At 36.0% G+C, this 24,684-nt stretch overlaps 4 protein-coding genes across 4 annotated transcripts; 2 read left to right on the top strand and 2 right to left on the bottom strand.

The window, feature by feature from the left end:
- The first annotated feature begins 387 nt into the window (after positions 1-387).
- Positions 388-4,474, top strand: LOC117614783 (mRNA turnover protein 4 homolog). The gene is made up of 8 exons (XM_034343686.1): positions 388-538; positions 1,280-1,445; positions 2,279-2,369; positions 2,454-2,512; positions 2,748-2,808; positions 3,038-3,128; positions 3,206-3,282; positions 4,013-4,474. Exons 1-8 carry the CDS (start codon positions 511-513, stop codon positions 4,127-4,129), a joined length of 690 nt encoding a protein of 229 aa, XP_034199577.1. The 5' UTR covers positions 388-510; the 3' UTR covers positions 4,130-4,474.
- An 820-nt stretch (positions 4,475-5,294) lies between these two features.
- Positions 5,295-10,262, bottom strand: LOC117615683 (partner of Y14 and mago). The gene is made up of 4 exons (XM_034344815.1): positions 9,958-10,262; positions 9,616-9,738; positions 6,599-6,835; positions 5,295-5,784 (listed from the first exon to the last, which is right to left on the bottom strand). The coding sequence occupies exons 1-4, from the start codon at positions 10,162-10,164 to the stop codon at positions 5,638-5,640; spliced, it is 714 nt and encodes a 237-aa protein (XP_034200706.1). The 5' UTR covers positions 10,165-10,262; the 3' UTR covers positions 5,295-5,637.
- A 513-nt stretch (positions 10,263-10,775) lies between these two features.
- Positions 10,776-15,566, top strand: LOC117616541 (probable dolichyl pyrophosphate Man9GlcNAc2 alpha-1,3-glucosyltransferase). Its single transcript, XM_034345927.1, has 6 exons — positions 10,776-10,970; positions 11,165-11,822; positions 11,932-12,039; positions 13,668-13,829; positions 14,502-14,754; positions 14,839-15,566. The coding sequence occupies exons 2-6, from the start codon at positions 11,208-11,210 to the stop codon at positions 15,276-15,278; spliced, it is 1,578 nt and encodes a 525-aa protein (XP_034201818.1). The 5' UTR covers positions 10,776-10,970; positions 11,165-11,207; the 3' UTR covers positions 15,279-15,566.
- A 796-nt stretch (positions 15,567-16,362) lies between these two features.
- On the bottom strand, positions 16,363-23,081 carry LOC117614758 (transmembrane protein 87B). Its single transcript, XM_034343658.1, has 5 exons — positions 22,629-23,081; positions 20,575-21,511; positions 20,325-20,420; positions 18,278-18,414; positions 16,363-16,961 (listed from the first exon to the last, which is right to left on the bottom strand). The coding sequence occupies exons 1-5, from the start codon at positions 22,850-22,852 to the stop codon at positions 16,799-16,801; spliced, it is 1,557 nt and encodes a 518-aa protein (XP_034199549.1). The 5' UTR covers positions 22,853-23,081; the 3' UTR covers positions 16,363-16,798.
- Positions 23,082-24,684: the final 1,603 nt, after the last annotated feature.

Genomic DNA, 24,684 nt, shown 5'->3' with positions numbered 1-24,684 from the left:
ATAGAAATCATTAGAATTGGAGGTATCGAAAAGAATTTAAGTTCTCATTCTTCAATATCACTTATACTAATAAAATAATTGAAGAAATAACTCTAATCCAATGGGCTAAAGTGTTCTTTTAGCCCTGAAGGCTAAATGGTATATATTTAAAGAGTATAGCTGGCGGCTATACTCTGTAAACATATAAAATATTTTAACAGTATAGCCGCGCGGCTATAAGTTGTAAATATATTTGAATATTTTAAACGTATAGCCGTCCGGCTATACTATTTAAATTTATTCAAATATTTTAAAAGTATATCAACGCGGCTATACTCTGTGACCCTACTAGCCAGCAATCAGCCACCTATTATAACCCATCCTCCTAACCGGGCCTAACCGACCCGTCTTCTACTGCCAACTTAAAACCCTAGAATCAAAGTAGGATAAAACTCTTTTCCGCTCGTTGGGTTTCTGAAGTTGCAGAAGCAAAAGCATAGAGCCAACGAGAAGCCCCCCACACCCTAAAAGATGCCCAAGTCTAAGCGCGATCGACCAGGTCTGCCTTCTCTCTTCTTTTTGTTTGGTTCCCCAGAAAACTTAAAGGAAAAACAAAAACTCTAATCCTTTTCCTTTTGTTATTAATCGTATTTTTTGACGTTGCGAACTGTCAGCTGAAACTTTCTGTACCTTAGTTTTTCCATACGTTTGTCTTGAACTAAAGTACAAGAAGAAGCACAGATAACAATCCACACTTAGGGTTTTTTGTTCATTGTTAAAAATTGAAAAAAAATTCTTATAAAAAAAAATTGAAAAAAACTAAGAGAACTAGAAGACTGTGAGTTTATCTGTTTGCTATTACATATTGTATCCTTTTGTTTTCCATTTACCAGATTTTGGGTTTGAAATGTTGAAATTTGTTTCTACCAGTTTCGAATATGAAAGTGAAATGAAATGCTATGGGATATACCCAATTTCAGGAAAATTAGCTTATTGTGTATCTACTGCTGTAGTTGACCTTCATTGTAGGAAAGGGAAGACTTTGGGATTGTTTTCAGTGTTTTATTTTTATTATTATTTTCGTTTGTAACAAGCTTTTGGCTGCTCGAAATTGGTATAGTGTTAGAAACTGAAAATTTTAAAAGTTTAAAAATTAAGACTTGATTGATATGATGGCAGTTTTGATTTTTCTTTCTGCTTTTACTTCTCGCAAGCAATTGAGTGATTGGTCTGATTCATCGGAGGATGGTATGAATAATGTTATGGTCCATTTCATGATTGGTTGGGGTTGTGGCTGCAGTTACACTTTCCAAGACAAAGAAGAAAGGAAGGGAACACAAAGAAACCATTGTGAATTCAATAAGGCAGGCAGCGGAAGATTACAGTTCCGTTTATGTGTTCTCATTTGAGAACATGCGAAATCTCAAATTCAAGGAGTTCAGAGACCAGCTCAAATCAACCAGCAGGTAAGTTCATTTCAAGATGCCCCATTTGTTGTAGTGGTAACTCAGAACATGCAATGAAAATTAGAGAAACTTGCATGCTAAAGTCAGGTGCTATGCGTTCAATCTTTGGGACCCTCAGAAGAATTAAGAATTCCAGTTGACTGCAGTTTTAGGTTCTTGATTGGGTTGAGTACATAGAATACCTCTGTTGATGTTTTATTTTCTTTATTTTCAATTTATTTTCCTCCTACCAACCTTCACTTACAATTTGTTTGGAAATTAAAGTATGTGAGGAGAGATACAACTTATAGAAGTAGAGAAGAGGGTTTCAACTTCCTTGTGCTTTGTTCGGTTGTCTTTGGAAGCTAATGAGAGTGTGTTTGGGTAGGGGTAATTTTGTGATATTGAATAGTGCAACCACTGTAGTAGCCGGAAGCTTTATGAAGGTGTGCAAAAGCATCTTTGGAAAAACCAGCCATTGTAGCTTTTCCAAAATCTAATAATAAGGCCCTAAAACTATTGGCAATCACCTTTCCTATTGATATCCAACCACACTTAAAAGTGAGTTGGCTGAGGATTGATCTTCGACCCAAATTTTTTTACCCAAAAGATTCTTTTCGATGTGTGATTAGCTTCGGCTGTATGATTATTCTATGCGACAGGTATTTTCTGAAAAGATTTAGTTTTTCTCAATGGTCATCTTTTCTGAGTAAACTAACTGTTCTCATATTGTTAGTTTAACTTATTTGCACTAATGCAGCTATGTAATTATTTAATGGACAAATTCTCTAAAATTTATAAGTCATGGATTCTACAATATGAGTATGTGTATCATGCAAAGTTATTTTTCTCAGATTTTTCCTTGGTTCAAACAAAGTCATGCAAATTTCTCTAGGTCGATCTGATTCCGATGAGCTCAGACCAGATCTCCACAAAATTTCTAAGGTAAGCCTTTTGTGCAAAATTTCTGGTGTCCATTTTTTGTTTTAGTTGAATATCTTGTCTTATGCCTTTGTTGACTTTTCTTAGGTTCTACATGGAAATGCTGGACTATGTTTCACCAATTTGCCAAAGGAAGAGGTGGAAAGGTAAAAGTTCACATTTTCTCATGTTTACAAGCTTGGGAAATACATTTGCAGAATTTTGGATAATTACTTGTAGAAGATGGCTGATATGAAGCCAAGTGTATAAAACCAAGGCCACCTAGAAAAATAGTTAATTGAACGTTCTGGTGGAGATCTGATCTTGTAGGGTACCACATGAGTTATAAGTACTTATGTCTAAAGTTGTAATAATTTCCCTTTTTTTTTTTTTTTTTTGCAGGCTATTTAGCGAATACAAGGAATATGATTTTGCAAGGACGGGAAGCATAGCGACAGAGAAGGTTCTTTTTGAGATTTTTGGCTGTAATTAGTTTTATATGGAAATTTTATGTGGAATTTGAGAGGTCATATAAAAGTGATCTGCTGCCTTGCTTTGAACTAGTTGACTTGCTAGAATGTATCATTTGTACCCTAGATTTGTCTTCTGAGGTTATATTTTTTTGTCTTGTTGATAGTGTTCAATTCAATTATCCTATCATGAAGTATTGAATATTATTTCATATGTGTTAGGTGGAGCTTCAGGAGGGTCCTTTGGAGCAGTTCACTCATGAGATGGAACCCTTTCTACGTAAACAAGGGATGCCTGTTCGTTTGAACAAAGGTACCTACTTGTTTTCTTTGTTTTCTAGTCTTTGTATGCACTCAAGAGAAGACTAAATGTGGTTTCCATGCTTGCAGGTGTTGTGGAGCTTGTTTCAGACTTTCTTGTTTGTGATGAAGGAAAGCCTCTGTCACCTGAGTCAGCTCGGATACTGGTTTGTTTCATGCTCAAATTATTGTCTAGGAAGTTACTTTGTTGTTCTTATTGGAATGGGATAATTTTTTTCCTTTATGGTTATAGATGTTCTAAGCAGTCTTAAACCCCATTTATTTTTCCTTCTATAAACTTGGGAATCCTTTTGTTGGTTATTTGTAGTGCTTCATTTGATCATGTGCGTATTGTTTCCATCAATCCTATTTCGTATATTTTATAGAATCCGATTGTGGATTAGTGCAAAATGCACTCTTAACCCCAATTATTTTCCTTTTATAAACCTGGGGATCCTTTTGTTGGTTTACTTTTAGTTTTGTTCAATCATGTGCATATTGTGTTTGTAAACTCTGTTTGATATTTTTGTTGAATCTATTGTTGAGCCGAAAATGTTGTGTACCGAAATTTTTTGCATTGGCTGATCATGCGACCATGGCTTGCTGATTGATCGGCCACTCCAAAAAATGTCAGCCAGTACTGATCAAGTCCACACCTGATCCTGTCTGTATAGTAGGTGCATGTATTCTTAGTTGATTTTATTAGTTTGATCTTTGCAAAAAAAAAGTCATTTTTATTTTTTGGGTGCATGCCACTCCCGAATATAGTTTTTATAAACCATTTCTGTGCCCTTATGATATTGCAGCTGCTATTGTTATGTATTTTCTTTTGTTTTGAAGTTTGTTAAAATAAATTTGTAGAGATACTAATATGTGCGTGACCTAATTTATATACAGCGTTTGTTGGGAATCAAGATGGCTACCTTCCGACTTCACTTAATAAGCAGATGGAGCCCTGGTGAATTCGAACTCTACGGTCCAGGACCAGATGATTCAGGTGTTGAATCCTCATAAGTGCTGATATGGAATCCTCATAAGTGCTGATATGAGATCCAATGGCATTTGAATACAACACTAAGGGGTAGGTTGGGGGGAAATCATGATTTGTTTGTACTCTTGCAGACCTTCGGGCCATTTTTGAGTTAGGTTTATTGTTTTGGTTTTTGGCCGGTTTGTAACTTACTGCACTTTAACTTTTGGTGCATATGTTTTGACCCTGTTGTATTATCTGGTTTATGTAAAACCTCCATAACCATTAAAAGTCTCAAAATTCCAGACCTCCTAAAGGGTGAGATTCATAGAAGTGCTTTATGGAGAACTGCTTCAAGTGTTTTTCCGGGAAGCACTTGGAATTTTAGCAAAAGTTTTGACATTCTTCTAATAGAAGTGATTTAAACGAAAGCGTTTGACCAAAAGTGCTTGTATTTACTTTCTATACAAGCAGTTCCACACGGGCCCTTATTAGAAGTTCTTTTTTTTAGGTTTAGGGCTCAAAGGGAGGAGAGGAGGGCTATGCTGCTATGAATCTAGGCTTACGTTGGTATAAAATTTGGTTGATCAACGGCTTGAGGGGTTATAGCATGTGTTTTTATGGATCCCCTTCTCTTTAACCGGTTGATCCTTGTGCAGCCAGACCAGGAAGGGTCTCGGAGGAGCCATTTGGAAGTGAAACATTTCATGTCTTGTCAAGCCCGAGAGGCTCTGCTTGTTTGTGACTTGCATCCAAATTGGCCCTCAGGGTGAGAGGGTGGATGGTAGCTTTGGTTTCCTTGGGGCTTGGTTTCTTGATGCCTCTTACAACGTTAAGATTTTATTTGGCTTGTATTGTTCATTGGACGGTACTAACAACTTTGATTAATAATAATGCCATGCCAACACCATTTTTAGCTGAACGAAAAGAAAGAATGAGGTCAACCTTGAAACACAAAAGGGAACCAAAGTCTAAAAATGAATTGTCAATTTAGTCATGTTCTAGTATACAAATGAATGCAAAACCTATACATATATGATTCTGTCGAGAACCAAAAAAAGATACATACAATATATGAATAATACACAGTTTATGGCCTTTAGATTAATATGCATCTTATCACCAACCAGACCCATCAGCAAAATATGAATCTTACTTTAGATATGATATATCTTACTGGTTAGGAATAAAAGACCATACTCATCTAAATATCTGGATTCATCAGTTTACAATCTATACCAGAAAAACAAAAGAGAAAGATGGATGTGATTACATGTAATCAAATGAGGCATGCCAAAAAAATGAATAAGCCAACTAATGAACACAATATAGAGGAACAGACACGGTACGTTATATACCCTGAGTGGCGGATCAGATGCTATATTTGAACCGAAGCCCTAGTATCAAGCACATATAATATAAACTAATTAGAACCAAATGTGAATAGGTGAACCTTTTTCTAGAATTCAGCATTCATGTCTTTATCAGAAAAACATAAATGGAAGAAAGAAAAGGGAAAACATGGTTTCTTGATGCTAACACAAACCCTCATTCACGATGCAGTCAACTCAGCCTTCTTTTTATCCTCCAGAAGCTTTAGCTCCTTATGCCAACCTTCCAGTTTTGTCAACTTGTCCAGCTGCTCTGACTTATTATCTTGCTGATGAGTTTTCTGTTGTTGAGCTTCGGCAAGTCGAATCTGCAAAAGTGAACATTCATGTAAGTGAAAACTTAATTGACAGCTTTTTAAATCATGTCAAGATTGTTGTGTGGCTTCTGATGGTTCTCTAAACCAAATTGTAGACTTACCAAAGTAGGGGAAAAAAAAAACTTTAATCAATTTGCAGTGCAAGGACAAATTATATAACTAACAATGGTGCAGACATCTAACATAAAGAAGGGAAAAATGGGATGAAAACTGGTCAAGTAATGTTTTCAACCCAAGAATAATTCCTTTAGTCAAAGGACAACTAGCTGACAACTCTGATCATTATTTATCATCATCGCATATTTCTTCTTGCTCATCTTTATTTACAAAACCTGGGTTTTGGATAATATTTAAAGCAAAAGAAAGGCATTGACTTCGACTCATGTGCATGGGTGAATGCAAGGAGAAGTATGTTATGCTCAATATCTTAAAATATGATGTTTGCTTTTTTCTTTCAAGTATTTAACAAAACAAAAGATTTTGAAGAAACCTTATGATCTAAGGTTCTTACCAGTCTTGGTTGCAATAATTATTCTACTGGGTAACACTATTTACACAACACGCAAGAATAATAAGTACCCCAAAGATTCTCAATCGACTGGTACATACCTTTTAATTAACAATTTCACATAAAAAGAAGAAAACTATTTTGACAAAATAATGGCTGGCCAAAGGGAAGAGGCTACATATTTCCTAATTTGCCAAATGGGTTTCATAGTTATACTCCAACATGGAACACATATAGTTTATATCATGTCAAGGCAAGGCTAAATGGATATCAAATTATATGGATATCAAATTATACCTTCTTTTTAAGAGCTCGAATTTTTTTATCAATATCTTGAACTGGGCCCCCTGGATTCGAATCCTCTGTTGAGTCAGAGGGAGGTGTAACTAAAGCAGGACTAGAAGAAACACCAAACTCGTTCATCTGAGATGTCAATGACTTGACAGATTCTGATACATGGCCTAGATTTTCAACAAATGCCTCCTCTTCCTTAGTTTCCCCACTTTCCGAGGTTTTCTCCTTTTCAAGAGCAGCCTGCAGAACAGAGATAAACAAAGGTAAACAAGCAGCTTGAATGAAACTAGTAACTTTGCAAACCACAATAAATTGACTGATTTGCTTTTACTTTCACAGATTCAAAAAAACAAAAAGTGCAGTGATAAATAACTGTAATCACAGAAATACCCAAATAAAGAACAGAAAAGGCATGTCCAAATTGAAAACTGCCTCTTGCTTAATTTAGAAGCAAAGCTTTTAGTCTAAAATCAAGTAACCCCATATCTGTGCTTTGTGCTTCCTCTGTGTTGTTAGTAAAAAAGAACAAAGATGAATCCTCATTATTCAATAAGCTAGTCAAGACATGGAAAACCCCAACAGTCAATACAGGGACAAAAAAAGGGACTATTACCTATTATTTTCGCTCCTTTTAAACATCATTACATTATAATTTCACCCTTGGAGGGCAAAATTGGAAGGACAATAAGTCAAGGATGTGAGATGGCATTTTGAGCAGCACAGGTGGATCTAGAGTGGGAGGAATCTATCACACAGTTGCCACATATTTTGAAACTTATAGGACACCTCAAATATTTTTAAAAGTGTTTGAAAGTTCAGAGTTCTTTAAACTGGCCTAATAAAATCATAAAAGGGGTCAATTTTAAAAAGGAACCCCTTGAACTTTGACCAGTTTTGCCCTTTGCTCCCTGAAAAAAAAAATTTGACTCCAATGCCCCTAAACTATGATAAGCTTGCCACGAATTCCATCCAACTTTCTGTTAAAGTTGAAATGTCAATGGGCATAGATTTTGAATATGGTGATAGCAAAGCTGATCTTCGAACAGAAGGTCTCTAAATCATAACATGGTCATGTGGGGTGCTGCCATCTCAAATTTTGCTCAAACTAGATGTCCTATGAGGCATTGGATCTGTTTATAACCATATATTAGAACACAGCTTCATATTTCTGTCCTAATCTTCACTGTCCTGGCGGCCTGTTCATTCTCCATAGTCTGGTAGTAAAAGTGGAGAGAGAAACCCAGCAATCAAACCCATTACACATGATACACAAGAAAAAACCAAAGGAAACAGACATATCCATTCGTTTTGAGAGAGAAGAGACTACTGCATCACACCCAAACAAAATCAGAGAACGAAAACCAAAGGAAACCCAATGATAGGATACTTATTTTAAACCAGGCTAAAGCCTAAAACCACAGCTTTCTACAATCGCTAGCTCTAGAAGCCTTTAAAAAGCAGACTTCACTGTTACTAAGGAAATCCTGCAACCAATTTCAACAAGATCAGCACCCTATTTGCCTCTTTTGACCAAACTATCTAAAGTTAAGATCTTTCCCAAAGCTGTCCAAACAGACCACACAGGGGAGGTTCCTAGGTGCACAACACTGCATTAAGTGCATTAAGGGAAATCCTGCAATTAGTTTCAACAATTTCAGCACCCTATTTGCCACCACTAGTACTTCATTCTAATTTCAACTTACATCCCTAAAGCTTGCATCAGTATCCTATACATTGCTGCAACGGAGACCTTGTATCACCCAATCATTAGTGAAACAAGTAGTAGCACTCCTCAAACAATCACAACAATCACATATTCTATTACTTCTTATTTAATTAATATTATAATAAGTATACACAAGGAATATAACCTACCACTATAAAGCTTATATAAAAAAAGTGAAAAAAAAGGGGGGAAGTTTCTTTCTAAATACATGTAAAAGACTTCTTCCTGAGCATTAGGATAAAAACACCAACAAATCCCCCAAGAAGTTCAATTAAAGAAAAAGAAAAAGCTCCGACATTTGAAAGCTGCTATTTAGGATATTTGACATACATGGCCTCCATTGCATATCCTTTGGAGAGATATCAAGAATGCCTTGGCGGAAGAAAGAGGTAAGCCCAATTTGTTTACCTATTCATGTTGATTTCGCAAGAGAGAAGGAAAAAAAAACCCCAACAAGCACCAAGTAGAAAGAAGCTGCAGCAAAGAGGTAGTTCAGTCTGTGAGTCTCCTTTTACACAAACACCAACCAGATCTCCTCTCTTGACCAAATTATCTAAAGTTAAGATCTTTTCCAATCCAAACAGACCACATGGGGGAGGTTCCTAGGTGCACCAAACTGCGTTAAGGGAAAAGGACAGATACACCTCAACAAAGCCGTATAAATAGAAATAAACAGTCACTCCCGTCTAAATCAATCTCCATTCATTCGGATGCGAACAATGGACAAGCTTATCTTTAGAATGCATCAATTCTAATGGATGTGCTACTTGTAAGACTAATCCAAGAAAGCATCCGTTCATCTGTAAGGCATTACACTTCAGATGCTTAGCCTTGGTTTTTGTCATTGCCAGTTTCAGTTCATCCAATGTTGTCAAGGGCAGATAGCTGAAAAATTAACCAGTTTAAGGGAGAAAGAATAATGAAATATTTAAAGGGTTTGTATCGGCTAGGTCTACATAAACGAGAGAGTCTTATAATTTTTCCTTATTTCTATCTTTCATTAATTTTGTATTTTTTTTCAGTTCATTTTGGTGCCAATATTATTTTTCATCCTGATCAAACCTGTGGACCACAAATACATTAAGGTTGTTTTGTTGTAATCTAAATTCCTCCCAAGTCACATAAAAGTTCTAGCTTTTGGGTGAGCATGATGCCTATCAACTCCTCATTAGGAGTTTCACGAACTTAAGCACAAAGGATTTTAGCTAAAATCCACTTTACAACAAAGAATGATGGAAACTCAATCAGAAGAGAAATGAATAAATTTTAGGCAATGGCTCAATAATGGAGATACCTGTATCCGCTTCTCCTTTTTTCTTTCATTCCTCTTTACAGACTTAGTCTTAGGTTTTGTTGTATCCACTGAAGTATCATCAAAACCTGGAGGTCCAGTCTGAGAGGACATCTCCTTTTTCCACTGCATTACAAAAAAGAAAAAGAAAAAACTGAGCTTCTAAAACCCAACGTTACTGGATTCCAATAACCAACTTCTGACCTTTTTCTATTTTCCTTTGATATCTGAGCAGCCAAACATAGCACAAGCGTTATTTAGAAGTATAACCATTAACCCAACCACAAAGAATTCCTGAGAGTTTTGTGAGTAGAAGGGAAAAGGGTAAAGAGAATGATATCATACCAAAGCACCTTTGGATTGGTAAATGGCGACTTCCTCTTGGGGGACATACCCAGCCCGAATACGGATGGGTTTGCGAAGCGTACCATCGGGTCGTCGGGTTGGCGCCAGAATTCTCTCTCCGTCTTTTAGGGTTTTGCTAAGCTCCGCGATTTCCGTTGGCGGCTGATCTTCTCCTCCTCCTCCGCCTCCATTGTTACTGCTCGCCATGTCTGATCACCCAATCAAATCAGCGAAAGATATAATGGGTAGGGGTTCTGTTTTGATTTTTTGGAATTTTTTGGAATTTTTTTTTTTTTGGATTTTTTTTTTTTTTTTCCCCGGTTGCAGCTGCTACTTAACTTGGCTTAGTTGGCTGCTACTTGTCTACTTAAATCAAAATTCCAGCGAGGCAATTGAGAAGAGTACAGACTCCCAAACTCGACCCATTAAAAATTTGCGGGTAACCCTAAAAAATTATTCTCTTCATGTTTGCCAAGAGACTTTCCAAGATCATCCAGTATCTTAAGTTTTGAGTCTCAGTAATACTAGTACATGACTCTAAAAAAAAATGTTGAAAAATCAGTACATGATCCTTTATTTTACACCTGTTCGTAAAAATTTCTGTTAAATTGTTGACATGAAACGGCAAATGAATTAAATAATATGTATTTTTAAATGTTTTAGAAATTTAAAATTATTAAAAACAGAAAAAGCGTTAGAAAACAAAAGGAGAAAAACTAAATTTTTTAGAAAAAAAATTCCTCAAAGAGAATGCAGTCTGATATGTTAAGGGTGAAACCATAAACTGGAAATTATTATAAATAAAAAAAAGGAAAAAAAAGAAGAAAAAAAAAGAAGAGTAAAATGAAGCACCCGAGAGAGCCAACTTCACAACTTCGTCTTCGCAGTTTCTAATTCCAGAGTTTCGATCTTTTGTCTTCCTTCTTCTATTTGCTCCGCAGATTCTCAGACACCTCCTTCTCCAATCCGTATTCCTCTACTTTCAATCTATTCACTTCTCTTTCGCCGAAATTGTAAGCACTCACTGCTCTCAAGTCTCAATTGTTGGCTTAAATTTTTTGATATATAATCGTGATTTTTTATTTGTATACAGCAGAAATGATGAAGCGTTATTGGTTCCCCAATTTATAGTTGGTATCAGGATTCGTATAGTTGATATTTTTCTCATTGTCTTTTGTGTTCCTTTCCTTTCTCTCTTGGGTTTCAGGTGCAGTGTTGTGCATTTTGTTTCCAAAGAAAGAAGTAGTGAGATGGAGAAGGCCACAAAAAGGAAAGTTAATAATAAAAAGGGAAAGGAAGAAAAGCCCATTGTTGAATGTGATGATGAATCTGACGCCTGGTGGTGGTTGGTCCACAAGGGAATCACAGCTTCATTCTTGTCCATTGCATTGTTTTCGTTGTTGGTTCGAGTGGCTGTCTCACTCCATCCTTACTCTGGTGCTGGAAATCCTCCCAAGTATGGCGACTTTGAAGCACAGAGGCACTGGATGGAAATCACTCTCAATCTGCCACTCAAGGAATGGTATCGTAACAGTACAGTCAATGATCTCAGATACTGGGGTCTTGACTACCCTCCTCTGACTGCTTATCAGAGTTATGTACATGGTCTTTTCCTCAGATTTTTCAGTCCTGACTCAGTTGCTCTCTTCACTTCCCGTGGCCATGAGTCCTATTTGGGAAAACTTCTCATGAGGTGGACAGTGTTATCCTCTGATGTCTTGGTGTTCTTTCCTGCTGTTTTCTACTTTGTTGTAGTTTACTATGCTGGTCGAAACCCAAGTCACCGTATGAGTGGCATAGCATGGCATATGGCAATTATTTTGCTTAATCCATGTCTCATCCTAATTGACCATGGCCATTTCCAGGTTTACAATTACATTTCCAATTGCATTCTCTTTTTTCGTTTGCTCCCATACAGTTTTTATTCCGAACCGTCTTAGTGTTTAAATCTTCGTCTTTATTGATTTTTGTCAGTACAACTGCATCAGCTTGGGTCTAACTGTGGGAGCTATTGCCTCTCTTCTTTCAGACAAAGATCTTGTAGCCTGTGCCCTGTACAGTCTTGCTCTCAATCACAAGCAGGTATCTTAGGGATTTTTATTTCATATCAGTTTAAAATCCATATCATGATTGTTTAAGTTTCATTCTTTATTCTTAGGGATTATTATTTCCTTGCTTATCTATGGTAGTAAAAAATGAAATTTTTACCAGACATTTGAACTTTACCTCAAATAAAAGGAAAACCTTGGAGCAGGTTGGGGTGTATTATTGAAAGCTAGATTTCTAAACATGAAAGGTGATGGGGTAATTAAAAAACAAAATATACAAGATGTCTTTATTATGATTGGTAATGTTGTAGTCATAATTATCTTGATAAATTTTCTTTTAAGTGCTTTGGAAATTTTCTTTCAGTTGTCCTAAATGACAACCATGGTTCCTTGTTTTTGGTTTCAATAGAGGCCCAAGCCTGTGGAGGGGGAGGGCCAAATGAATTTGCTTCCACTTATTCACCCAAATGAATTCTACATCACCAAAGCATGCTTATTTATGAGGATGTGGAATCCCATTTTTAGACCATTTTGATTTAGTTTCAAGGCTAAAGATGCTCCAAAACCTAACAATGTGTAGATTTCATTTCAAAAGAGCTGATCCACATTCTGAAGTCATTCCAAATGGACAGTTCCAATTTGTTCATTTCTGCAAGTTCAACCATGCATGCAGGATTTAATAAGTTGTATCTTGCAGACAATATGTTACTCTAGGCTTAAGCTATTAGTGGATAGTTACAGGTTATTTAGCTGTTGCTTTCAGAAAGTGTTTATATAATCTGTTCATAGAGAAAAAAGAAAACATGTTTCTGTTGTTTTGTTATAGTTTATTTCTTTTATCTGAAATCAGAAAATGGAAATTGAAAACAACAATTTAGTTTGTGGAATATAAGCTTGTTTGGTGGTATGTTTTCAACACTTTGAGATCATAAACTTTTCTCAAAAGATTCAACCAACCAAAACAGCCCTCAAATTTTTTTATTTCATTATATCACTAGCATTTAATAGTATAAGTTATTGAAGAAATCTTATGTGAACTTAGCTGAGACTATGTGAATTGTCTTCGCAGCTCTTAACCAACAAATTCCAATGGCCAGCCATTGGCCTTTGTATGTGATCTGTATCCCAATTACCACGGGGTTGAGGGTGAGCTTGTGGCCCATTGGGTGTTCAAGCTGATTTGTTAAGTAAAACTAAAATTGAAATAAAAATTGGTAAAATAATAGAATCAGTGAAAAGGCTAGGTTATTGACTTGGAAGAGTGAGAAAGAAATGTTATGGAGCATGCAAACCAAACAAAAGGGGTATTAAATTAACAATTTCTGGAAATAAATATGTTTGCCTAGTTGCATTGGATATGTTTACTGCTTTTTGAAGGTTTCACTTTTAAGACTATTCATGAATGAATACGTTTTATAAGTACACTCGGTCCAGAATGGCCTGGCTTAATATTCAATTGATTGGCCCAAGGGTTTTCGTGTAACTTACACTGGAGGTACATTATCATATAACCTTTCTTTACAGCCGGAGTAGAGCAAAACAAATAGGGTGCTAGTTAGTCGTTTACTAACCAATTTAATATGCTCTGACCTTTGTTAGTCACCTGAATGTTGTCTCTGCTTGGGGTTTTCTACTTGCTGAATGTGATATGTTCTTCTGCAGATGAGTGCATATTTTGCTCCTGCATTTTTCAGCCACCTACTGGGTAAATGCCTAAGGCGTCAATATCCACTTCTTCAAGTGTTAAAACTCGGCCTTGTTGTCTTAGGAACATTTCTTATTGTCTGGTGGCCATATGTTCATTCAATGGAAGCCTTTTTGGGGGTAAGCACTATTACAAATTTATTAAGGAAAATAAAAGCACAGAGTTCATTTTGTTGGTTTGCTTGAATGTCTTCTTCTGCTATAACTTAAACTCACACTTCTCTGTGCTTCTATTTTTGAGGTCCCTTTAAAGCATGACAAATTTATGTAGGCAAATACTCACGCATTTGTTAACTATAAGAATATAGAAAAGGATCTGGAAACATCTGGTGTTGTACAGTGTGCTGGATTTGACACAGTTATGGGGATTATATCTGGTGCTGGATGTGACACAGTTGAATGTGGATCACATGTCTCAAGCATTGAAACGTGTGACTCATCTGTTAATTTGCTACTTCAGTCACCAAATTATTGATGTTATTGTTGTGTGGGTTTAATTTAAAGCAAACAGCAAGCACAACTTTAATAAACGTAGTACACATTAGGTGCAGTAAATATAAGTTAAAAAGTTAATAGTACTTGATTTATTTGTTTAGTTCTTGCTTTGCAAAGAAAGAACATTTTATAGGATACTGGTGTTTATAAAGAAATCAGGATGTTTACAAAAAAAAAAGAAAGATATCGTTCTCTTCTTTCGTTTACACACTTGCACACACACACACACACACACACACACACACACACACACACATGACAGGAGTTAATTTACTTATGCTTTGGTGAATGGTACAGGTTCTCTCTCGTCTTGCTCCTTTTGAGAGAGGGATATTTGAGGATTATGTGGCTAACTTTTGGTGCACCACTTCGGTTCTTGTAAAGTGGAAGAGATTGTTTCCAACACAAACCCTGAAGCTTCTCAGCTTTGGTGCAACTATTTCTAGTTGCCTGCCTTCAATGATTCAGCAGATATGGTCTCCAAGCAAGCAAGGTTTCCTTTATGGTTTGCTGAATAGCGCATTCTCATTTTATTTGTTCTCATTCCAAGGTAAGTGAAGCTTTTCCCGCATAACAACTTGTGTCCATAATTGATTCATAGTGTACATAAATGCTTAGTGCTCTTAACTTTCAGTGCACGAGAAGTCAATTTTGCTGCCTCTCCTGCCAGCAAGTCTTTTGGCAACGGAAGAACCTTTTCTTTTTACCTGGATGACATTTTACGCCTTGTTCTCAATGTTTCCTCTTCTGCACCGTGACAAACTGGTTCTACCTTATCTGTCACTATCTGCTCTTTTTATACTTTTAAACCATTTGTCGAGTGGAAGACGGGACACAAAGGACACAAGCGCCTTCAGATCCTTTGTGACAAGAGTCTTTCTTTTGTGCTCAGTCATTCTTCATGTTGTTTATTTAAGCATGCATGCCCCAGCTAGATATCCTTTCCTTTTTGAAGCTTTGATTATGCTCCTTTGCTTCTCCCAGTTCGTTTTTCTAACTTTGTACACTAATGCGAAGCAATGGATGTTGCTGAAACACTCTAACTTGGTGGATAAAGAAAAGAAACTCCTTTGAACCAATGTATTGGTAATGGGGTCCATTTCCTTGGATTTACATCTTAATATGTTTCTGCTTTAGATTAGGTAGAATAGGCAGCAAGTTTGTGAAAGCACTTTTTGTAGTTGTTGCTTTGTTAAGGGGAACAAGTCAGCCAAACTCTGAACCTCAATTTTGACATCAGACCTCGGCTCATCTTGGTTTGTACCATTTGAAGCTCCCTGACGTTGAATGCGATCGGTTGTACTGTTCCTAATCCCCATTGTGTAAAAATCTTATAATGGAGCAAATTCAACTTATTTTGAAGGTTGGTCTTTCATGCATTTCGTTTGTATACGTGTACAGCTCACTCTCTATCATGTGGGGATTTGTTAAAACTTTCTTCAGTTAGGCTTCTTTGCACCAAAAAATAAATATTACATTATTACATCCACATGCTCGAGCACAGCCATCAACCAGTATGGAAGAGGATCGTCCCAGGAACAAATTACAAACCTCTTGATGCAAAGGCAACAGCCTCATGTGCAGGTTTATTACAAGAAAAGCCATTGTTCTGTTCTTGAATTGCAACCATTAGTAAATTACATGTGTTACTAATTGTTGCAATTCATAATTTGGCTTTCATTCTACTAGGGCCCCCCCAACCTCGTTGGCCATTCCAACATGCAGTCCAATATCAAACAAAAATTTATCCTTTCACATGAAAATCCTGACATTCCCCCAAGTCAAAGGGTTATGATGGAGACCCCGTGGAATTTTAATATAATGCTTCGTTTGGATGAAGAGATTTGGATTTCATAACAAGGCTAATTTAATTTTCCCCCCAAAAGCAAGAATGAAGATTAGATTAAGTGTATCTGAAATAACTAGATGTACATTTAAAATGGATTTCAAATGACTATGCAAAAAATCATTTGAAAATCATTTGTGTTCTTCCTTTTAATATTGTTCAAATCTTGACATAGATCGTGATAGTCTAAATAAACAATTTAACCTTATAATCTCATATAAATTCATACATTTTGAGTCATTCCATCCAAATACAGCCTAGCAGAAAGTTTGTAAAAGAAAATAAAATTAAAAACATTAAACCACCCTGAAATAAATTTTAAAAAAATATCATCTTTAACGAGTAGGGAAAAACAAAATTCAATTCATCATTTGAGAAAATACAAGGCATTTATACATGGTACAGGATTAATCAAGATTACAACTGCTTTTTTTTGTTCTTTTTTCAATACACAACTTTTAGTTAATTTTTCATTTCTCATGATTTCATCTAGTCATGGAAAACTTAGTGGACAACCTAGGTTTTACATACACAACAAAATGATATTAGCTCTGGGGAGAAGGGCAAGAAATCTGGAGCCTTTTGATTCTAGTTGGAAGTAGCAAACATTCTACAACACCTCTTTGCATGCCAAGTTGAAGAGGTCCAAAGGACCATTGCTTTAGTTGCGGCGCATTAAGCCAAGTGCCGTATGAGCTTGTACCAAGAGGAAGGTACTGAGCAACCAAATAAGGTTGTCGTTGAATGATCATTCCCTCTTGTCTTCTTCTGAATCATCTTCATCAAGATCTTCGGTGCTTCTACTGTTCTCTTGCTTGACTAAGCCAATGTCACCCTCTGGCTTGCCTCTAGTAAGAGATTGAGATTCTTCATCATCAGATTCTTCTCCCACTTCCTCTGAGTAAGCATACCTATGGACATTTGGCAGTACAAATCAGCTAGTAGGGTACAAGATAACCTAAAAATTGTATGAGATGAAATTTTTCTAACAAGCCACAATATCGATTACAGATCGAGAGCCTATGTCAAGAATGAGGGAAAAATGAACCAAAAATGAACAAAAATGAACCTAAAAAGCATGCAGATGCTTTTCAATTTTAGATGATGCTTTAACTATCACCGAATGACAATACATTGGAACAGATGCAAGCGGATGCAAAAGGACAGTATCATGCTCTCCATAAAGGTTGCCTTGTTGACCTAGAAAGACGAGTCAAGTTCCTCTGTTTCCTTTTATTCTATTTTACTTCTCTGTTTGATTAGTATTAACACATTAACACGTGCTTTGCACAAATTATAGATAACAAAGACAGACAGTGAAATATGTAACTTTCTTTGCATTTTTGTCCAAATGTAAACTTTTTTAGAAAGAAGTTCGATGAAAATTAGTTATCAAATGATAATTGGTAACTACAGTTTCCACAACTTTCCTACACGTGAAATATAGAGTTAAAAGAAAATTCTCAAATACCTTTCAGAAGTACACTACGCATAAAATAGAAACATATTTAAAATTAAAATTATGTTATCAAATATGAAATATGAAAATTTTAGATTATATAACAAGAAATTTATACCGAAACAAGTGCTTTATTCAGTTTATTGTCAAGTAAAAAAAAAATCTTAATTGAATGTAATAATTATTCAGTTTATACAAAAGTAAGTTATAGATAAGTATATTTCCCGGCACAAATCATTTGACTGGATTTTGTGGGATTGAAAAAATCCTCACCAGCAAATCATGGCTCCATCCCAGTGATAAAAAATTCTAATAAAGGAAACATTCCAAGAAGTACTGTGTATCGCCCTGATCTTTGCAAATATGTACTCCTATTATCATGAAACTATGGCCCTCCCTCCCAATCCTAAACCTACAATACTTGGTGAACTCATCCCAACATCCCATTCATGCTCCATATATACCCACGCCATGTGACATGCCCTTTACTGTGTAACACTGCCATATTTCCTCTCCACCATTTTCTAAATAGATTAGATCTCTCAACTGTACATCTCGCAAGACATTTCCCAAGTAGAGCCTCTTTGAAAGTACTGATAGCTCAAAGTATGGTAATTTTGACTGACTATGAAAAGTACTGTATACTGAGCTCAATCTAGCCAAACCACAGTTTCAGCAGCCTTTTCATTTAGAAAATTCAGTAAACAAGGGAAGAAAAGGAACAAAAACATCTTATTGATTGCATAAGAATTAAAGATTACAACGCACCGTTGAGAACTCTGAGATGGTGCCCAAAGATAACAGATAACACAGAGCAACGCAAATGCAAGAATATCCCAGAAAGCAGTGATGATCCAAGCACTCTGCCACTTTTCATTGAATGGATCAGTTGCTTTAAAGTACACCTGCAAACCCAAAGAAAAAGAAGAAAAATTGAAAGAATGAAACACAAGCATACATAAAGTTGCTTTAGTTATATTTATTCTTCTTTTCTCTTGTAACTGAACCTTAGTGTTTTGCGTATTGATTTGATAATCTGGGAATACAAGAATAGATTTGAATAAAGTTGCTTTATTTGTATCTGTTCTATTTTTCTTTTGCTCCACATCACATTCGTTCAGAAACACGACCTTTTGAGATGAGAAAGCCAACCTTAAGTTTTTGGGGAAAAAGACTTAGTACCTGCTAATTGATTGATTCATGGTGAGGTAAAAAATGAAAAGTATGACTGAAAATTTCTTGAATGACCTAATGCCCCATAACTTTAAGGTAAGTAACAGTTTACAAACACACCTGAGTAGAGAAGGCAGCTATGCATCCAAGAACCAACAGAGCATACAGTAAGGTAAACAAAACCATGCAACTAGTTTAAAGCTTTAATAACAGCCTTTCTTATGATGTGTTATTTGGAAAGAAAAAAGAATACGTGTATAAGAGAATGATACTAAAAAATGTATAAAAGAAAAAAAAAATTTAAGTAAAAGACCTCACAAGGTTGTAAAGATCTATTCAAGTTTACAAATAGGTAAGCAAAACCTCATCTTTTTCTAAAAAGTGGAAAATTATATGAAACTTAAATTCAAAAAAATAGATAAGTTTTACATGTTCCTTCTATTGCTATAACCTTGCTACAAGATAATTCTGCAAACCACATCAAGTTTGAAAAAGAACAATGGGTGGTTAAATGGTCGGAGGATGCTAAGTTGATCACACCAACAAATCAACTCAGAACTTTGCATCTGTTAAATGTATATGTCAAGGTTAGACGTTCCTTCAACTAAAGTCAAGAGAAAAACACATGAAGAACATTGAAAATCATAAGTAAAAGACCACTACGGTCCAAAAAACTGAAAATTCTTTTGACGTACAATTTAAACCATGAGTAATATCAAGCTTGAGTGCGACACAACATCGGAAGTGCTACAACCATTACAGGCTGAAATTCTACACCATGATCACTGTTAGCTCATCAAACTGAAACATAACACAAGTAGGATTGTTCCCCAAAGGAATGCTATCTTTTAATGCCAATGACTCTTACTCTATGATGAAGGGGCTCTGGACATGAAATCAGAAGCCGTGAAGGGACAGTGTGGAGTGCATATGCAATCCTACATAATTTCCCATAATGAACTGCGAGCATTCCAATTTGGCTTCAATTAAATTCTTGATAAGAGTAAGTCTCGCCACATTACACAAAACACATTCAGAATCCTCAGTGTTTGAACGACAATTTTTATGCAAGTTGAAGATATGAAACACTGAACAACCATTTCTATTGTCAGATTCTGTACGAGGATGTAGTAACTGATTGTTTCGCTGGGCCTAGTAAAGATAAATAAAAGAAAAGTATTGTATTCCAGAGTTTCCCCGTAAACCTAGTCCTTAATCTTTTTTTTATTTATTTAAAGAAACTAAGAAAAGCTAATTGCAAAGAGTGGATAAGAAATCCACATTCTGGGAAAGAAACCAGTAAAAACAAGAAAGTACAACTCAAAAATAACATGAGCTAGTCATTAGTACAAAGGTAAATGTGACAAGATTTACTTTCTTTGGGTGAATGAAATTTATTTCTTCATGTCCCATCTACTTATTGTGAGCAGAGAGAGAGACAGAGAGAGACAGAGAGAGGGAGGGAGTGTGCAAAATTACGAAATAAATAAATAAACAAAAATGCGTATTCGTCTTCCAGAGTACTAATACAACACCCAAGCATAAAAGTTTATTCAGATCCTTAGTAAAGATGAATTCAGTCCATTAAGTCAATGACTATTAATTTGCACAAATATTTATATACAATCCAAGAAAACCATACCTCATAAACTATCCATGCGACTGAGGCAATGACTGTCACTGCTAATGCATTTGAGAACTTCCTATACATATCCAGCTTGACAGAGCTTCTCTTTGCCTGAGAAAAATATATAGTTTAACACTCAATGGTAGGGTGAAAAGAAAATTCAAAGTGAAGCAAGAAACCAAGAAGCAATGATGCGATTGCAACTTAATTGGAGGAATTTAAATACCAAAGGAGAAACTACAGATCTTTAATGAAAATTATATACCTGTAGCTGCTCCAGTGTTCTTGAGAGAGAGGTAAAAATCCACAATATCAAGAATGCGTCCAAGAAAGCATCAGGAAGAACTAGAAATAATCTGGCTCTTCCTGATACATCATTAATTGTTCCCACATACTCAGTAATATTAAGCAACTCTGTTGCCAGAAAAAATGTTGTTCCAAGAAGAAGCACCTTTGAGGTAAGACCCCCAAGAGTGGGCCGCACTACACCATAACCCATTGAAACAATGAGGATAAGAAGACGTGAAACTGTTTTTCTCACAGCTCCAACTGTCACAACCAATGTTGTAACAACAATCGGTCTCATCCCCGTATTATTAAAATTTACGTAATCAACATACCAAAGAATCATCTCAAACAATCCAAGAGCAATAACAGCCGTGATGCAATGCTGAAGTTGCAGAACATCCTTCCAAAACCTCACATACTGAGTGAACCAAATTATACCAAGAACCACGTAAGCAAGTGACATAAACACATAAAACTTCATCAGAGGAGCCATTCGACCAGGTAGATAACCATCAGGATTTTTCCACAAAGTTTTCCCACTCATAACTAGTCCCTTCAGTTTTGGATCACATGCTACAAAAAATAAATTATACATCCCAGTTTTTGGGATGGAAACCTCTTTATAGTCCATATTTGCATATAGATAGTTCCCACGGAACTGGACATTTAAAACAATAGGCCAGTTAATATCTATTGCAGAAGGTCTCCTGATGACTTCACCTTGCTTACAACCTTCCATCTTAGCAAGATCAGGGGTGCAACATATAGCTCTTTGTCCTCCATAAGCAGAACCACCAATATTATTACGATCAGCTGCCTCAAAAATTATAACTTGTATCAACCCAGTACTATGCTCCATGTCAGAATGCTTGTCAGCAGCATCCTTGCTCCTCCAGAAGGTGATTTTTTCAAATCTGTTTCACCCAGAAATGTCAGAGACAAAAGTGATGATAAAAGATTCAATTAGTGAGGTGAAGCATGAAATAAAGGAATAATCCACACATACAACAAGAGCGTATGCTTTCCAATAAATCATTTCATGCAAATTTAAAGGGGCTTGGATTTAGTTCAATTTTCTGCAACATAGAATGGGAGGAGTGTCTCTAAGACTTATACAGATTCCTGCTAACAAAAATGATTCGGCACTGGGTGAATAGAGAGGTGGGACTTAGAGACTAAAAATGATGCTCACAATAAATAAAACTAGCAAAGGGATGCATTGGTCATATGAATACATTGACTTTGGCTACTTCAAAATGAATTTTATGGGATTAAGTTTTACATACATTGTACGCACAGAAACTATTCCCAGAAATGCTTTTCTCTTTTTATTCCATGTTCCTGGATTCCACAAGATCATAGTTCCCCCATATTACATCTTCACCATCTATGACAGTCATCATAAACTTATCTACTAAAATAAACTACATTTTGGTGTGCACTATGGTTGTTATTTGATAATTAATTTGCACAAAAAATGTAGTAGGATGATACTAATTAAAATCCAAATACGTTGCAAACTTAATCTTAAATCTCGATAGTACTAATAATTGGAACCACTCCTTATTCCCTCATACAAACCCACCCTGTTTGTACTCTTGAAGTCCTAACAATACAAGTAGCAAGCCCATTCCTTTACTCCCTATTTTTGAAACCTATTTCCTCTTCCAATGGTAATGCAGTTTACCACAAACCACCAAGAAACTTGTCTGCGGGAGAGTGCTTGCTATTCTCTCTCCTGTTCATTGGTATCATCACTATATTGTACTAAATTTCCCCAATTATCGTCCACCTGCCATTCAGATAAACTGAAATGAGGTTTACCCTTTTTCACACATTTTCTTGGCTACCCAAACAAAAATATAAAGCCCCAAATCGGTCAAACACAAAACCCACTTGAAAATTCAAAAATCTAAATCGTAGAATACCCAAAAACTAATTCATATTCGTATATAACCCGAAAACTAAATGAAGCAATTTATATTGAGGAAAGGCCTCAGATCTAACAATAAGCGAGTCCGAAAGCATTACCGAATATAAGAGCCGGTGGAGAGAGAAGCGGCGATCCCTTCGCTGCCGCCGGAGAGAAGGTAAGCATTGCCGACTTCTCTGAAGGTCTGGTTGTCGTAGATGTGGATCGAGGCATTTGTGGGATTCGCAAAGAGTGATAAAAGGAGAAGCAGAGAGAGCGTTAGGAAAATGCCTTTGTTTCTTCTTCTTGTTCTTGTTGCTCTCATTTGGATTGTGAAATCCATACTCTATGGAGTTTCGTTAGACTGAATTATTGGGTTCTGGTTTTTGAGAGCCTAAAACAGGGAAATAGAGAAACAGAGAGGGAGAGGGAGAGATCCGGCGAGGTTTAGAGAGATAGGAGTGGGTGGGTTATGAGTGAGAAACAAGCAATGTCACTGTCGCTCACTCGATACTACTGCTGTCGGTTAGCCTGTAGGTAGATTTACGGGCAGTATTGGCGCGTCACCACGGAAATGACGGCGAAAATGTTTTTTTAAAAGTATATTTTTTATTTTGGGTTTTTTATTGTAATGATTCTGAGTTGGAGTTTCATTTTGGTCATTTAATTAACCGAAATAGTTCTTCAACTCTCTCTTTCGTATTAAATTGGTTACTCCGTTAAATTCCGTCAATTGAAGGGTAACACCGTCAATTTTGACTAAAATATTAATTAAGTAATGGATTTTTGATCGAAATGATTATTGAACTTATGCCCAAGTTTCATTTCGATCAAAAACTCTTTATATATATTCTCCATTATGGAGTCCGTCAATGCGAATCGGTTACGGAATTCTATTTTTGACTGTGGGATGATTTTAACGCTTCAAATTGGATTTCTATTCTTCTTCTTTCTTCCTCTCCCCGATTTCACTCTTCTCTCTTTTCTCTTTCCTCTTTCTTTTTTATTTCCTTTCCTTCTCTCTTCTTTCTCTCTTTCTTTTTTTCTCCCCGCCAGTTTTCTTCTTAAAACTGGGGTGTTTCCCCTCTCTCTCTCTCTCTCTCTCTCTCTCTCTCTTTGTGATGGTGACATTGTATAATAGCAGCGGCGACGGCGTTGCTACGGTGATGAAAGAAGGTGTTGTGGGACTCAGCCTAAATTAGAAAATTAAATTGAGGTGACAAGTGACATGGATTGCCATATCATGTGCCACATCAATTGGTATTAAAATGTTGGTAAAGTAATTTGTGCCTATAGCATTACTATTTGAATAAGGGCATGTAATAATCAGCTGGAAATGAAATCCTTCCTCATCTTATTACAACTTGTATCTTAATTTGCAAATTTGAAAGAAAAACAGGTAGGTGTGTATGCTGATAAATTTCCTTCCATGTATTCTTAATTCAAAATTTGCAAAATTTGGCCAAATTTGGAAGCAAAATTAAGATTTTGAGTAGGCGATGGTTGGTGAACCCCCCATTTGAAAACCATTTCTCTACCATCAAACAAATTGTGATATGATTAATACTAAATCATGTATAGTATTAATCATATCACAAAAAGGTAACTTAGTTGTAGTCTTTGTTCTATAAAAAGATAAAATTCAAAACACATAGGAGAAAAAAAAATTCTAGAGAGAGTACATTAGGAAGTTACTAATTGCTTTCTCATAATGTTACTTTGCACTCCAAAATTAATGTTGAATAACTTCAGGAATAAGATACTACGCAGAAAGAGTGCAAATGGACAAATGAGAGTGTGAATAACATTTCTCCTAACTTATAATACTGCAATTAATTTCTACAGGTAAGATGACGTGACGTGGTTTTCTGATAAGGACATTGCATGTCATTTGTGACACTTGCCATAACAAGAAAATGCACATTTAACCACTTGGTTCATTAGTCTAAGCAACTTCCTTTAAACCCCATTACTTATATTGTTTAGATAGAGTAATCCATCCAAAACATAAATACATATAGAGTAGTAAAATTGGAGACCAAAAGGTAGAGATTCCAACCCTTGCTGTTTCTCCCCCATTTTTTGGAGGATGTGAAGGATTACTTTTTTGCAGGTTCCTTTCCCTTCCATTGTTTACTTTTAACCACATTTCTTTTTGTTTTTGTTTTTTTTTTT

The sequence above is a fragment of the Prunus dulcis genome, chromosome 1 (assembly GCF_902201215.1).
Source record: "Prunus dulcis chromosome 1, ALMONDv2, whole genome shotgun sequence".
Taxonomy (NCBI): domain Eukaryota; kingdom Viridiplantae; phylum Streptophyta; class Magnoliopsida; order Rosales; family Rosaceae; genus Prunus; species Prunus dulcis.
Note: the sequence above shows the minus strand (reverse complement) of the source record. Positions and strands in the feature narration are given on the sequence as shown.

Coding starts and splice junctions, on each gene's coding strand:
- LOC117614783 (XM_034343686.1), top strand. CDS start 511: ATGCCCAAGTCTAAGCGCGATCGACCAG. Junction 2,513..2,747: donor CCAAAGGAAGAGGTGGAAAG/GTAAAAGTTCAC, acceptor TTTTTTTTGCAG/GCTATTTAGCGAATACAAGG. Junction 3,129..3,205: donor GCCTGTTCGTTTGAACAAAG/GTACCTACTTGT, acceptor CCATGCTTGCAG/GTGTTGTGGAGCTTGTTTCA.
- LOC117615683 (XM_034344815.1), bottom strand. CDS start 10,164: ATGGCGAGCAGTAACAATGGAGGCGGAGGAGGAGGAGAAGATCAGCCG. Junction 9,739..9,957: donor ACCAATCCAAAGGTGCTTTG/GTATGATATCAT, acceptor TTTGTAATGCAG/TGGAAAAAGGAGATGTCCTC. Junction 6,836..9,615: donor AAAAGGAGAAGCGGATACAG/GTATCTCCATTA, acceptor TCTGTTCTGCAG/GCTGCTCTTGAAAAGGAGAA.
- LOC117616541 (XM_034345927.1), top strand. CDS start 11,208: ATGGAGAAGGCCACAAAAAGGAAAGTTAATAATAAAAAGGGAAAGGAA. Junction 11,823..11,931: donor TTGACCATGGCCATTTCCAG/GTTTACAATTAC, acceptor GATTTTTGTCAG/TACAACTGCATCAGCTTGGG. Junction 14,755..14,838: donor TTATTTGTTCTCATTCCAAG/GTAAGTGAAGCT, acceptor CTTAACTTTCAG/TGCACGAGAAGTCAATTTTG.
- LOC117614758 (XM_034343658.1), bottom strand. CDS start 22,852: ATGGATTTCACAATCCAAATGAGAGCAACAAGAACAAGAAGAAGAAAC. Junction 20,421..20,574: donor GAACACTGGAGCAGCTACAG/GTATATAATTTT, acceptor TATTTTTCTCAG/GCAAAGAGAAGCTCTGTCAA. Junction 16,962..18,277: donor CCATCTCAGAGTTCTCAACG/GTGCGTTGTAAT, acceptor AAATGTCCATAG/GTATGCTTACTCAGAGGAAG.